This window comes from Egretta garzetta, unplaced genomic scaffold (assembly GCF_000687185.1).
Source record: "Egretta garzetta isolate BGI_Z169 unplaced genomic scaffold, ASM68718v1 scaffold2, whole genome shotgun sequence".
NCBI classification, from domain to species: Eukaryota; Metazoa; Chordata; class Aves; order Pelecaniformes; family Ardeidae; genus Egretta; species Egretta garzetta.
Window position 1 is genome coordinate 257,310 of NW_009258894.1, and position 14,222 is coordinate 271,531.

At 34.9% G+C, this 14,222-nt stretch overlaps 1 protein-coding gene across 2 annotated transcripts in view; it reads left to right on the forward strand.

The window, feature by feature from the left end:
• Window positions 1-14,222, forward strand: part of CDIN1 (CDAN1 interacting nuclease 1) — a 127,517-nt gene that overhangs the window by 50,151 nt on the left and 63,144 nt on the right. For both annotated transcript variants that reach the window (XM_009634159.2, XM_035889815.1), the window contains 4 exons: window positions 2,264-2,343; window positions 2,701-2,750; window positions 5,644-5,711; window positions 10,893-10,958. In XM_009634159.2, the coding sequence (XP_009632454.1) occupies window positions 2,264-2,343; window positions 2,701-2,750; window positions 5,644-5,711; window positions 10,893-10,958 (264 nt within the window). The remainder of the gene's footprint in view (window positions 1-2,263; window positions 2,344-2,700; window positions 2,751-5,643; window positions 5,712-10,892; window positions 10,959-14,222) is intronic.

Consider the following 14,222-nt stretch of genomic DNA (forward strand, 5'->3'; position numbering starts at 1 on the left):
CTGGCTTTCTGAAAAAAGAATTGCAGTTGAAGATACCTTATTTTAGCTGCATGGGTAATACAAAATCAACAATATGCAGGGTTGGGGTTTTTTTAATTTTGCAGGACATTACATAAGCAGATAATGTTTATATAAGAGGGAACAATAATATATTGAAAGCTAGTATATTTTGTTTGATGCCCTTACTTTTAAAGGCTTAATTTAAAACCTTATAGAAACACTGTGACTTCAGCATAATACAATATTCAGTATGTCAATTCATTATCACTATGATATAGGTAAAGAATAGAATGTCTGGTAACTTCAGGTGAGAAACTGAAGATTCCTCAGAAATAGAGGAAATTTATTTTGCACCTGTAGCTCATTACTCAAAGTAGAGTCTGGTTAAAGATTTCCCTAATATGAATCCGTGGGGTTTTTCTGGGGTTTTGACCAGTCATAAAATAGCTTAATTTTTTTCATAATCAAGTCACGATACTTAAATCAGTAGCCCTTCAAAACAGTGAATTCTACTCAATCTTCCTCAGTTACACTCTTTATTATTCTACCATTGTATCAACCTCTCTACTGGAAGACTGTTACTTGTATATTATTCCTACCTACTAAAAATTTGTTATTATTTTAATTCTTAGTGTTAATAAAGTGTATATATATATATATACACACCACCTTCTGGTTGACATTTTCAAAGTTCTTATCCTGTGTACAAAACGTATTTTTAACAGCATACAAAAGCTGAAGTGAAATGCCTATTTATACTTACTATTCACTTGTAAAAGTAATGCTTATTTCATATGAGATGAACAAGATACAAATATGTAATACGGCATGATGTGTCTGGAAGTATTTTGGCTTATTATATCATTCTCTCTTAAAACATTTGCACAAACTTTTGCTCCTGTCTGTGATGATGCTGTTCTTTGCAGCACTTGCAAAGCCTTTAAACTCATTTTGGGTTTTATATTCCTTTGCGTTAGGCTATAGTTTTCTAAACAAAATACTTAAATAAAAATACTATTTCAACTGAATGTGATGCTTTTAGGAGACAACATTTGGGGAAAAGATTAAAATGACTGTCTCCTTTACTTTCAGCAAAGTGTTTACACACATTCATTAATAGAGTAGCATTGCTGCTTATGTGGCAGATTCCCTTCATGTCACAGGTTCCAGAAATCCTTTTCACAGAGAGATTTGAGGGTTTCGATTCAATCATTGAAGAGAGTGACAAAGCTTTGGCCCTGATTTGGGGCAAAATGGTTGAAGAACAGGAAAAGAGTAGTTTATCACTTTGTTTACACAACTGAAGCACACAGGAGTTAAAGGAATTTGCCTGAATTCATACAGGAAATCTTTGGCAAAGTGGGGAACCTCACTAGTCTCAAGCCTGGTCTGCACTTACAGATTCAATGGTGTAAATACACCACCAGCTGAAGTCTATCAGCAGTGGGTTTTTCTCTAAGAAATTGTAAAATGAAAAGTTTTTCTAGAATAAAGTCTTTCCACTACTATTAGTAATTAACTGGTATGTGCAGCTACCCAGATTAAGCATATGGAGAGAAAAGAATGCCAGTGCTTGCAAGGACTGTATTTGAAAATCAACTAAAGGCATCTATTGATTTATGTTATTTTTTTCATTGTAGTATCAATATCCGTGACTAAAAGACTGATAAATAGTCCTAAATTCACTTCTGATTTCTTTTGTGTCTTAGATTTATACATTTGAAAATAGCACAGAAAGCCTTTTGCCAGCTTTTAAATATAGCCAAATAAATGTGTCAACGCTAAATAAGTAAATAAATAAATTTGAAAACTACTAAACTGGAGCCATCAAGTCTATAAAGTGCTTAAGGTTGCTGAGACCAAACATTGTTTTTAAAGGCTGTTTTGAATTTTTACATATCTTCTTCCTTGAGTTCTCCTAGAATATGGAGGTTATTTTGAGTTACATTTTCTTTATAGTAAGCAGTTTCCTCAGGAGCTGCATGATGCTTCTGAAGCACAAACTGTCCAGTGAAACTGAGTAAGTAAACAAGGGCCTGCTTTCACCTTGTGCTAATAACATCCTTTGGTGTTTTGAGACTTTGAGTTAATCGTATCAGAATGGGTAAGTAGCTACAAATTTATCGGTGTGTAGTTGCTGGTTGGATAATTTTCAAAATTATCAACATCATCAATGTTTTCCTCATAAAAGTATGTCTCTTCCTGCCAAATGGACAACTGAGCTAACAGGTTTTTTGTATGTTTTTATTCTTTATTTCTCTAGCCTCCAAAACTCTTATAAATAGTATGCTGCGGGACCCTTCTCAGATTCCAGATGGAGTTCTAGCAAATCAAGTCTATCAGGTATTAATCACAGTTCTCTTTTTTTTTTTTTTTTCTTTTTTTTCCCGTGGCAATGCTGTTATCTGCCTAGCGGAGGAAAAGATTTTAAACCTCATTTAATTACTGTCATCGTAAACTATCAGTGAGGTCAGGGTGCACTATAAATGGCAATGCAATATTTGTGAGGGGAGCATTTCACTTTTTAATAGCTTGCTTTTATAGTGAATAAAAGCATGCTGTTTTTGTTTTCTGTGATTAAATCTGAACAGCATCTGATAGCCTTTTTGAAGAAAAGTAATTACTGTTTTTAAGATACTGTTTAACTATAATGGTTTTGTAGTTGCCCATCACTATACTACTTCTCTTATTTGTCTGCAGTGTACTGTGAATGACTGTTGTTATGGACCACTGGTGGACTGCATCAAACAGTATCCTTTCCCATAAAATTTTAGGTGCACAATTGACGAGCTTAGACTGTGTGGAAGAGATGTGTCTAGGTTTAACCTGACATAAAGTTCTGCTTCACAAAACACGTTTCATACTCCTCTGTTTTACATTCAATCAGCTAGAGGGTCACTGCAGAGCTTTCTTTTCTATTGTTTAACAAAAATCAGATGTACCACGGGAAGTTGTCAGTTTGGTGGCTACACGTTCATATGCCTGATTGAACCTCTTTGGGTTTGATTAGTTGAAATGCATGTCTGGTTTTCTATTAAGACTAGTTGACCGTGTTTTGAGTAGTGGAGTTGGACTGGATGATCTCTGGAGATACCTTCCAATCTCAAATGTTCTGTAATTAAATTAATAAGTTGCATAGATAGTGTTCAACGTTATGGCATTGCTTTGTTATGAATATGAGTCTTAATTGGAATGCTTTTAAGTGCAATTCAGGTGTGATTGACCAATGAGTATTTTTAAACTCTTATCTGACATTCCAGTGCAGTTCTTTTGCTTTCTCTTCTTTTTAAAGGAAATGAGGCTAGCTGTAGAAAAAACCCTGCATAGCTTGAATTTTAAGGGATTTGGGGTTTTGTACTATTGAAATGGTTAATTCGAGATTATCAGTATCCAGTGACAATACTGGGGAAGCTCCACACAGTACCACGTATTCCAGACTAAGGTTATGATTTGTTGGGAATGAACACTGCAACCCCAGATCTTTAATGAGGTCCTGACTGAGTCTCTCTTCTGTTTCAGTCTCCTATCAAAGCAACTATTTCAAAATCATGGCCTGCTATCACTGAACAAGCTAGCAAGGCAATCCTCTCCCAAGCCCTAGAGAATCTTTGCATAAATTTCTGCTTGCAGTTTGGGGGAATATCTTGATTTCACTGTACAGCTGCAGGATAGGAAAGCCACAGTGATGTTTAGTTATGTATGAAAATGATGTTTAGTTATCTATGAAAAACACCACCGCTTGTAGTTGTGATACATGTGGTGGTCACCCTTTAAAAATATGTTCTTTCCACTAGAAATACTTGCCTGATGTGTGCTACAGACTCAGCCCTGCTCCCATTAACTTTAAAGGCATTGGGATAGAGTTCTAATTGTAGTTGTATTTTGTGGGTTTAATCATAATTTTTAGTATTCGTTGAGCCTATCTTCAACATTAAACACAGCTCTCTGAAAATGCATTAATCTAATAAGTTACACTTTTTAAAAGGTTGTTGATCACTGATTTTCATATCCAGAATTTTAAGGTTAATATTTTGTTGATGAACAGTCTGGCATAGTCTTTTGAAAGTATCATGTTTAAAAGTAATAATAATACATATGTAGAATTATGAACAGTTTTTAAGAATAATTTGCCTGCAGTCTAAAAAGGTCTTTTCTATCCTCTTCAGATTCTGGTTCAAGGGAAGTTATTGAATACACAGTGACATCAATGAGAATAATGAGGAGTTTTTCAATTCCATTTTGGTACAGAAAAGTTTAATACTAAGCTGCGCGAGTGCATTATCTGCAAGTATGTTGCTGAATTAGATGTTAATTTTGAGGTGCATAAAATAGTTAAAAATCAATTTAAAGTTAAGGTTTTAAAAGCATAATGTCTTCTGAAGGATTGCATATTGATTTTAAATATAACTACCTAATTGTATATGCATGGACTAAAGTATGAAGTCAACCTCTTTGTAAATGCCAAGAGGCTATTTTTCAGTAATAGTTCAGATGCTTACGGGAAACTAGGCTGCTAGATTGCATGAGTAGAAAATGGCTTGTGAGGTTATTTACAAGTTTTGCCCCATGGTCATTGCCATACATCAATAACAGGTATCATTATAGACTAAGTCTAAGTGTTTCTGCTTATGGATTGTGCATTATAAATTCTGTTTGCAGTATTTTTCTTACATTTTTGCTGTTCTTCGTTTGCCCCTTTTGTTCTGTAACTGCTAGTAAAGTTTAACATAATATATATTTTCAGTTGATAAAAACTGTGTGTGTGTACATATATATGTATATATATGAAATTATTCCATACAATTAGGTTTTCTGCTGCTCAGCATAAAGTGTTGGTATAAATTAAGTCATTAACTCCAATGATAAGGTGATCTGTAGTTTAAGTTTTCAGAAGTTACTCTAAACAGAATTAGGAACTTAACTGGTTTTAATGTAAGATCCTTTGTAGCGATGTTCCATAAGATTCTTCTTAAAAGCTTCCAGAATAGAACTTTGACCTCCAGGAGGACACATTAAAAATACTTGATGTGATGACTTTTTTACATATTGCTAAGAATAGCACATTGGATCAACAGGCCGTCAGTGAAGTGAAAAGGACTTCACTATAAAATATTATTTCATCCTTCCCTGACATTAGTTCACGCTTCTGAAAAATCAATTAAAAGGATGTTTTGTTACAGTAAGATGTTGCAGATGGATGTAGTGCCTATGAATTTCAGAATATAAAAAAAAAACCAGCTTATTTCATTCTTTGCTGATTAGAGAATTGGTACACTAGTCAATAAAGAGCAACTTCAAAGGTATTTAATGACATGTTTTAAGCTCACACTTTCTTTTAAATTTGGGGGTGAAATAAAGCAAAAAATGGAAATATTACCCTTATTTATACTGAACAAATACTAATGGGTCTTAATGGTGTAAAATGTATGCTGATAATACAGTAGTCTGATTTTTACAAAATGCTAAATGCATCTGAAAATCCCTGTAAGGAATTTCAAAACTTTAAGAGTTCAAATCAGTGATCACTTCTGAAATGCGGATGAAGACCAAGAGATTTTGTTATATATTACTTTACCTATGGTGTTTTTCTGAAGTTGGTTCTTTTCCAAAATAATCTTCCATTTCTTAACCTAAAGCTATCAGCGCTATTGGACATGAACATGAAGTCTTGCTGCGAGAAATGCTCTTGGAAAAAAATCTCTCTTTCATAGGTAAGAATCTATAGTAGAGGCTAGCCAGTGAATCCTTAACTTGAAAGACTTCAGTGACTGTTTACTTAAGAAAAAAATAAGCCTCAACACTCATTGTATTAGGTAGTAAAGGAAGAGTAAAAAATGATTGATGCTGTACATGTTATCTTTTATTGATTTAGAACTGAGTAGGAACTCAGTTACCTAATACCCTATATATACAGCACATGCACAGGCTTGCAATTAATATTTTATAGAATAAGTAGCTGAAAAAAATGCTTTAATATCTGCTGCAGTATTACTTTTGGTGTCATGAGATATTAGCCATAATCTAGGCCTTATGAGACTTAGGAGGAAGCATAAGAAATATTAGCTTCAAAATGCTTTATGTATTAAAGAACTGCTAGAGGATTCACTCATTTAGCTTTCTGTGCAGTTTCTGCTGAATTTTTGCCCCCTGCCTCCTGACCAATGCAAGGACTCTTTCACAATCCTTATATTTAAAGTTATTTTAAGGATTAATTAGTTAGGAAGTTATTTTCTTTTTTTTTCGTTCAGCCTGCACTACATTTCTTGTAAGAGTGCTATTAAAAAAATGATTAGTGTTTAAAGCATCATTTCTCTTACTGTGGTAATAAAATTAACAATGACTTCTTAAATCTTGGATTCCTTATGTGATGAGACAATAACAAAGTGAAATGCTGTCTTTTGTTAATGGTTGAGCTTGTACTACATTTAAGTGATCAGGTAATTTTACTGATTTTACCAGAAACTATGGTCTCTCCTACAGCTAGATTCAGGTTAAGATTTTTGAAACCTTAAACAAATTTAAGAAATTAGATAGAGTATTAAGATTTTTGAAAGATTTGTCCATATGATTAAGGAACAGAGTTAGTGTACTCTTTCATTTTTGAAAAAAATTTTAAAAAGACTTGCAAATGACACTATGAAAATATGAAGAGGTAGTTTTTCCTACTTGGCTATAAGAGCAGAGATAGGTAATAGGCTTAAGCTGTAATGGCAGAGATTATGTTGAGTTAAAATTACAGTTCTAGGAACAATAAGTATAAAACAAGCTGCCAGGGAAGGTTATGGAATCACCTTCAATGAAAAATTCAAGGCTAAACTTGACACTCATCCATCAAAGCTGGTAATGAAATCAATCCTGTCACGATACAAGGGAATGGACTAGATGACTCACTAATGGATCCTCAACCCAACGATTATCATTTTATTTGGCTTGTGCAAGCTTGTGTAGTACACAGATCAGATTTAAATTTTAATGTTTCATGACCTTGGATAAGCATCAATTTTGTCTTTAGATATAAGCTCTAAGAAATTTGTGCTGTCAAATCAAAATATTTAGAATGAGTTAACTCATTAGAATATAAAGATATAAATGAGAGCTTAATTTATTGTTTACATATTGGGTATACTGAAATATTGTTTAGTCATGATTTAAGATATGTTAAGTGGTTGTGTTTATTATTTCTGTGCATTGCATGTGTTTCTAAGGTTGTAGGTGCAATTTTTAAAAGGAAAAAAAAAAGCTTTTCCTAAGTATCTGCAAGATGAACCCTACTCAACCCCTCATAATAAAATCATCCCTTTCTGAAAAATTAGTTCCAAAACTGCTTGAAGAAAATTTAAGGACTACAGAAGAGATGATGGTATTTCCTATAGGTCAACAAATTCAGGCTTTGTTAGACTATGAATAAGACTGCATTCCAGTTTTGAAGATGGCTTATGACTTAGATTGCTGTATGTGCAATTCCATTACTTTTGCATGCACATTAAAGAAACAGAATTCTTGCAGTTTCCATCTTAGTGTACTATTCCAGTGTACTATTCTGAAAGAATAGCAAGTTTTTTGTATCAGCTGTGTTCACCTGAGCAACAGAGATTCTATTACAGGAGAAGAAAGCACAGGCAAAGGACACGGTGAACATAAATTGCCCCAGTATAGTCTTGGAACATAAAACAGCTTTTCAGGTCCGGATGTGGTTTGTCTGTTCCTAGAGCAGTTAGATTTCAGAGCCTACTGATCAGAAGTAACACCTTCAGATTCTCCCAGAAATTGATTGGAAAGCTATACAAGCTAATGAGGTTTGCATTTTGTTAATCCACTGTTCATGAGAAGCACATCATATACCACGTCCTCTCTTCAGCAAAAACACAGCTCTCAAGTCTTTGTCACTTTGCCTGAGATTAAAGTGATCAATGGAAGCATTCTCTCAAAACAGGCTAATAGCTTCACTTCCCATACTGGAATGCCAGGAATTTCTAGGTTCTATATATGATCTTTATTTTTTTATATCTTTGCCATGAATATATTTGGAAAGCTTTTACCTATAATGGGAAGGTACTGACCTTTGTCTGGAATCTTATCCTCCTTTGGTTCCCACCATGATGGCCCTCAGCAGTAGCCTGGATATAAGCCATGAAAGCTGATCAGTGTTTCCTGCTGTAATCTAAAATTTGCAGTTGCTGCTCAATCATGCACCAACAGAAGAATGTTTGGTTTCTTTGTTATATCCAGAGGCTAGTATAAGAACAATGATGTGTTAAATGGTTATGATTGAGTGTGAAGTTATGGTAAAGATGAAACTCCAGTTTTAGTGGAAATAAATTAATGGGGAATCTGTAAAATAATGACTTATTAGGGCAGTTTCAATGTAATTTGCAAATCTGAAGATACATAAATGTAACTGTCAAAGCTGCTGGGGCTGGCTTTCAAGCAGTTGTTAAAATTGTTCTCTTCATCCGTGCAAGAGCTAAAAGATCTTTTAAGGTGCAGAATGCTACCTCTGTAGCTTCTGGACCAGCATGAAACATACCTGTGCTGAAAAGCTAGAACTCCTTTTCTTTTGGTGGGGTTTTCTTCATCCATGCAAGAGCTAAAAGATCTTTTAAGGTGCAGAATGCTACCTCTGTAGCTTCTGGACCAGCATGAAACATACCTGTGCTGAAAAGCTAGAACTTCTTTTCTTTTGGTGGGGTTTTGGTTTAAAAACAAAGTTTGTGGTGATTGTGGGGAGTTTCTGTAATTCTTTTTCCTTTTTTTTCCCCCAAAGTTATAGCTTCAAAATACTTGAAGAAAGAGTAATATATAATTATGCTCCTGTACATGATAGACAACTCATATCAATAATAAGTGGGTTTTTTACATGTTTTCCAATGTTTATCATAATAAAAGTGCTAGGAGAAACCAAGTGAAAACATTCAGAAACAGATTTAAAACAAAAACCATGGTCTTTTTCAAGCGATGTGTTAGTGTCAAATGATTTTAAAAGTAATTGGACAACCTTGAAAAAAAGAGTCTGCTGAAGAATATTAAAAGTAATGCTGATGCAAACTCCGGTTCAGAGACCTGCCAAGTTGATCCATCAGGAAATGGTTTTACATCTGTCCTGATTTTCAGTGGGGTTTTTTAAGGTACATTTCCCTGAATTTGTGATAATAGCGTTTCCTAGATGTGATAGAGAAGACTGAACTTTTAGTGGCTTTTGTGCATTCTTAAATAATTAAAATTTCAGCTAGGACATCCTGTTATCTTGTCTACACTGTTTTAAACAGTTAAGAGCAGGTTACAGTTAGAGTTAGGTAAGACTGCATTATTCTTTATTTTTATCAAGATTAAGAGATTACTTAGAACATTCATTAATTTTTGTGTTATGGCATAAAACTCTCTATTCATAGATTCTGCTAAATTAGAATCTTGTTAATGTAAAAATCTTTTATCCATGTACCTGCCAGTCTTTTTGAAAAAATAGCCAACAACCAAGTTTGTATCCAAATCCTAGAAAAGTTTAATGCTTGTTGGGTGATATAATGAAGTGTTGCATTGCAAAGGCTTGTATTTACAATATAGTGTGCTTACAATGAAGAAATACTCTCAAATCTCAAAAGAAATACTACAGCTATCAAAAAGAATAAACAGCTATTGCAGTTTACACTTAAGTGAATGTACCACTTCTCAAAATTAGTCCTGTCCCACTTTCAGTTATTAGTTCACTATATAAAAAAATACTTGAGAGTTATATTCTTCAGTGAGAAAGAGGAGGGAAGCTTGCTTTAGGCACTTGTAAACTATTTTGATTTCTAAGAGTCTATGTTTTTCTTGTCATTAAAATGTTACTTGGTCTCAAACTGCTGACCTTTCAGGATATGCACAAACTATTCTAAAACTGAGTTCTGAACATTGGCCATGAAACTACTGTCCTAACCTGATAAATGGATTGGAAATAAGCTACCCAACAGTGAGAATGGACCATTAATTTTAATCAAAGGTGATGTAGAAAGGCGAATGGGATGCATGACAATGTCAACAGCCCAGTAGGTGTTAAGGGGCTACACAGCCTTACTTGTTACTAGGTAGTGCCATTAGTTGAGCTTGGGTGAAGACAGAAAGCCATGCCTGGAATTGAATGACCAGGTCACTCCAAATTCTAATAGAGAAATGGTGTTTCAGAAATACCAATGTAACAGTATCGGAAATCAAGGACAATAGTTGCTTTGAGCTTTTTCTTTTTTTTAAAGGAAGCACCTTTTGTCTTTTGCTGTTTTAGCTTGCCTACTTCTTACTATTGTTCCTTGAAATATTCAGCTGTAATATTTGTAAGCAATAGAACTGTATAGTTAATGTTACAGAATTTCTAAATCTTTGTCTGTTCTGAAATCTGATACATTCTATAGAATTTTGTATGCAAGAGAAACTAAAATTATGGCTTCTCTCTCCTTTAATAAATTTCTGGAAGAGAAGGATTTTCTTGTTCTTTTTTTAACAACTTTATCCTAATATTAAAATTAAACCAAGAAGGCAGCTACAGTATATCTGTATTTGTGGTGTTGGTAGGATTAATCTTAACAGCTTCCTAATGTGGGGAGACTCTTCTTTCAATCAGCGAATATACCTCTTTATTTTGAATATTTGGGGGTTATAAAATACTGTATGACAGCTTGAATTAATGATGTTTATAATGAAGACATAAAAATGCAGGGATGACAAAGAAGCATTTTTATATCCATGCTTCAGGTTTTCTACGAAGGTTCATTTAATCTGACACAGCATTGCATGCATAAGAAAGATATGTATGACTGCATTAGTAATTCTTGCACTCTTATTTAAAATAAAATTAATTATACTGCTGTCTACTTAATAGAATAGTTTTATAAACGATAGTTCTTATTCTCTATGTATAGCTGAAGATCAGCTTCGTGCAAAAGGTTATGACAAAACACCAGACTTTATTTTAGAAGTGCCAGTGGGTAAGTCTTTTCAAAGAATTTTTATTATTTTATTTTGTGTAGAAGTAATCATGCTAAAATATTATGGTTACTTAAGTGAGGTATATTACAGGATACTACAAATCAGTCTCATTTTTTCAGTAGTTACCCAATAATTTTAAGAACTTGTAGTTTTGAGCAGAGAGGTTTGAGTGTAAGTAGTATTACCCAGTGTTTCCTCTTTGGTCTCTGCATGCTTTTGTCTCATTATCACAAAAACAAAAACAAGCAACAATAAGAACCCCCAAATCCCTAGGCCCTCTAATCTTCTCTGCCCACTGTCTTTATGAACTGAACTCTGGAACACCTATAATTGTCTTAAACTTCTAGACCCAATGAGTTCAAAGCAGTCTTAAAAGTATTACCATTACACCTAGATGTCATGTGTAAAGGTTTGTCATTGTGCAGTTATTCTTTGGTCATCACTTTGCATCTAAATACAACTCTGCAGTTCTCCATTGTTTTTTAAAAGCAAGAAGGAATAAAAGTATATATAAAGGTCATGTCAAGTTTCATCTACGTTTTCTGGTCTTGAGGCCATGTAGGAAAGCAATAGATGACCCAGTGGCTGGGCCATGGAAGAAAAAAACATCCATGTTGTCCAAGTGTAAAGGATTATTAATCACAATTTGTAAATTGACCAAAAGACTTCTGCTTCACCTTCATAGAATGCAGCACCTGTCTATGCAGATGCCTACTGTTGTGTCTATCACAGAAAATAAGAAGGATCAAAGCACTGTGTGAAAGTCATATACGACTAGTTTTTTGTTCTTCATATTGACAGCAGCTGGAATTCTTACTGAGATAACTGATTTGTAGAATGGTATAAGGAATTGAGTGCGTACTGTAAAATGTGTCAATACTCAGAAGTGCTTGAGATACCATCCTTCAGCACAATTATCTGTTATCCTGTAGATAAACTATGTGTATGAGTCTTTTGAAAAAATTTTAAAGACTTTCCTTAGCTCAATGATGTTTGTATTCCTAATCACATTTCCAAAAAAGAAAAATGGTAGTCATGTTAATAAAAGGTTATATGTACAAAATAACTTTGTAGCTGAACCACTCCATATATGAAACAGTGAGATTTGGCATACTAACAATCCACAATTCACTCTCGTCAAGCCACACTTGGAGAGTTTTCAATTAATTTCTACTCCTTCAATTCCATGCCTCTGACTTGTGGAGCATCTTGGGAAGCTACCAAGGACTTGAGAGGATGAGGGAATGGTTGTTTTTTATCAATTCTAAAGTTAGCAGGGAATTCTGCGGGATTACAGAATCACAGACTGGCTGATGCTGGGAAGGGACCTCTGGTGGTCATCTGCTCAAGCAGGGACACCTGGAGCTGGTTGTCCAGGATTACGTCCGGACAGCTTTTGAGTATCTCCAGGGATGGAGACTCCACAAGCGTTAGGGCAACCTGTGCCAATGCTCAGTCACCCTCAAGGTAAAAAAGTGTTTCCTGATGTTCAGACGGACCTTCCCATGTTTCAGTTTGTGCCCATTGTCTCTGGTCCTGTCACTGGGCACTGTGGAAAAGAGCCTGGCTCCAACTTCTTAATACCTGCCCTTCAGATAGTTAGGTACATTGGTAAGATTCCCCAGTGGTTTGGACTACAATATACACAATACATACTCAGTATTAAGATACTCACTTTTACATTAGAAACAGGTATGGTTATATTCAGCTATTTAGGAGCTTGATTAAATGGAAACTAGAAAAGTAACTAGATGGAGCTAATTTTTTTAGTGCTTGAGAAGGGAAACTGGGAAACATCCAAAAGAATTCCTAGGTTTGTAATATTACCCTATTAATAAGAAGGTTAAAAATAGTCATTCATTTGTTTGCATAGATTTGTCTCTGAAAATCCACATAGTGATAGTGCATTACTTTCTTCAGATTATTTCTGACACTTGAGATTGGCAGGAAATAATTTTCTACCTGCTGTCCAATCTGAACTAATGTATGGCAGTCCTTGCATTCTCTTTTTCACGACTCAGTACATAGCTAGGAAAGGCCCATGTTTCTTAGAAATTGCTTCTCAACTGACTACACGGTTTATGCCTCAGCTATTTTATCTCCTGAGGTCTAAAGGTGTTGGAGGAGGGGGGGAGATGTAGTAGTATGGGTGTACACAATATAGGCCTTTCAGTACTTAAAGGGGGCCTATAGGAGAGATGGGGACAATCTTTTTAGCGAGCCCTGTTGTGGTAGGACAAGGGGTAATGGTTTTAAACTAAAAGAGGGTAGATTTAGACTAGATATAAGGAAGAAATGCCTTATGATGAGGGTGGTGAAACCCTGGCACGGGTTGCCCAGAGAGGTGGTAGATACCCCATCCCTGGAAACATTCCAAGATCAGGTTAGACGGGGCTCTGAGCAATGTGATCTAGTTGAAGGCATCCCTGCTCATTGCAGGTGGACTAGATGACCTCTAAAGGTCCCTTCCAAACTATGCTGTGATTCTATGATAACTTGGTTACTAATAGCAGGTAGTGGTGGCATATGGAGCTTAGTGTGGTGACTTCATGAGTTATTTACCCGGATTTCCCAAGTAATTTTACAGTCTGTGGTCAATCATAGCCTCTTCTAATCTTTCTGTATTGGGTTTCTGGGTCTGCATGCCTTTTGAGTACCTCATCCCAGGGCAAACTTAGGCCAAGACATCATGACTGTGGATATCCCAGGAAACTCAAAATAAAGGAAACATTTTTAAAGACCTCAATAATGATACCCCACATTACCTTTTTGGAGAAAGAATGATCTGTTAGAGTGATTCTCACAATTTGTCCTGCAAAATTAGGTTGTCAACTTCAGAGAGGACTTTCCTTTTACCAAAGAAAGATCATTTTATTAAAAGTAGAAATTCACCCCTGCAAGAAATTAGGAAAGATGTGAACCAAAGCAAATCCCACAATACTGAAAGAAACAAATTCAAAATCACATTTTTTCACATAAGCCTTCTTATTCCTAACTTCTTTCTGGTGAAGCATTACTGATTTTGCAAAACTAAGGAAGCAGATAGATATCTATGATAAACTTTCATGCTGTTCTCACACCTTCCACTCTGAATTGGTGAGAAGTTTCTGGTTTTATCAGCTTAGCTAACTCTTCTTGTTATTCACCAGAAGTTCTCAATTCCTTAAGTGACAACCTTTCCAGCAAAGTAAGGGTGAAAGTAGGATGCAATTGCACCTTAGTCTAGTCTCTTTTTCCTTACATTCTATTTGTGTTAGAATAAA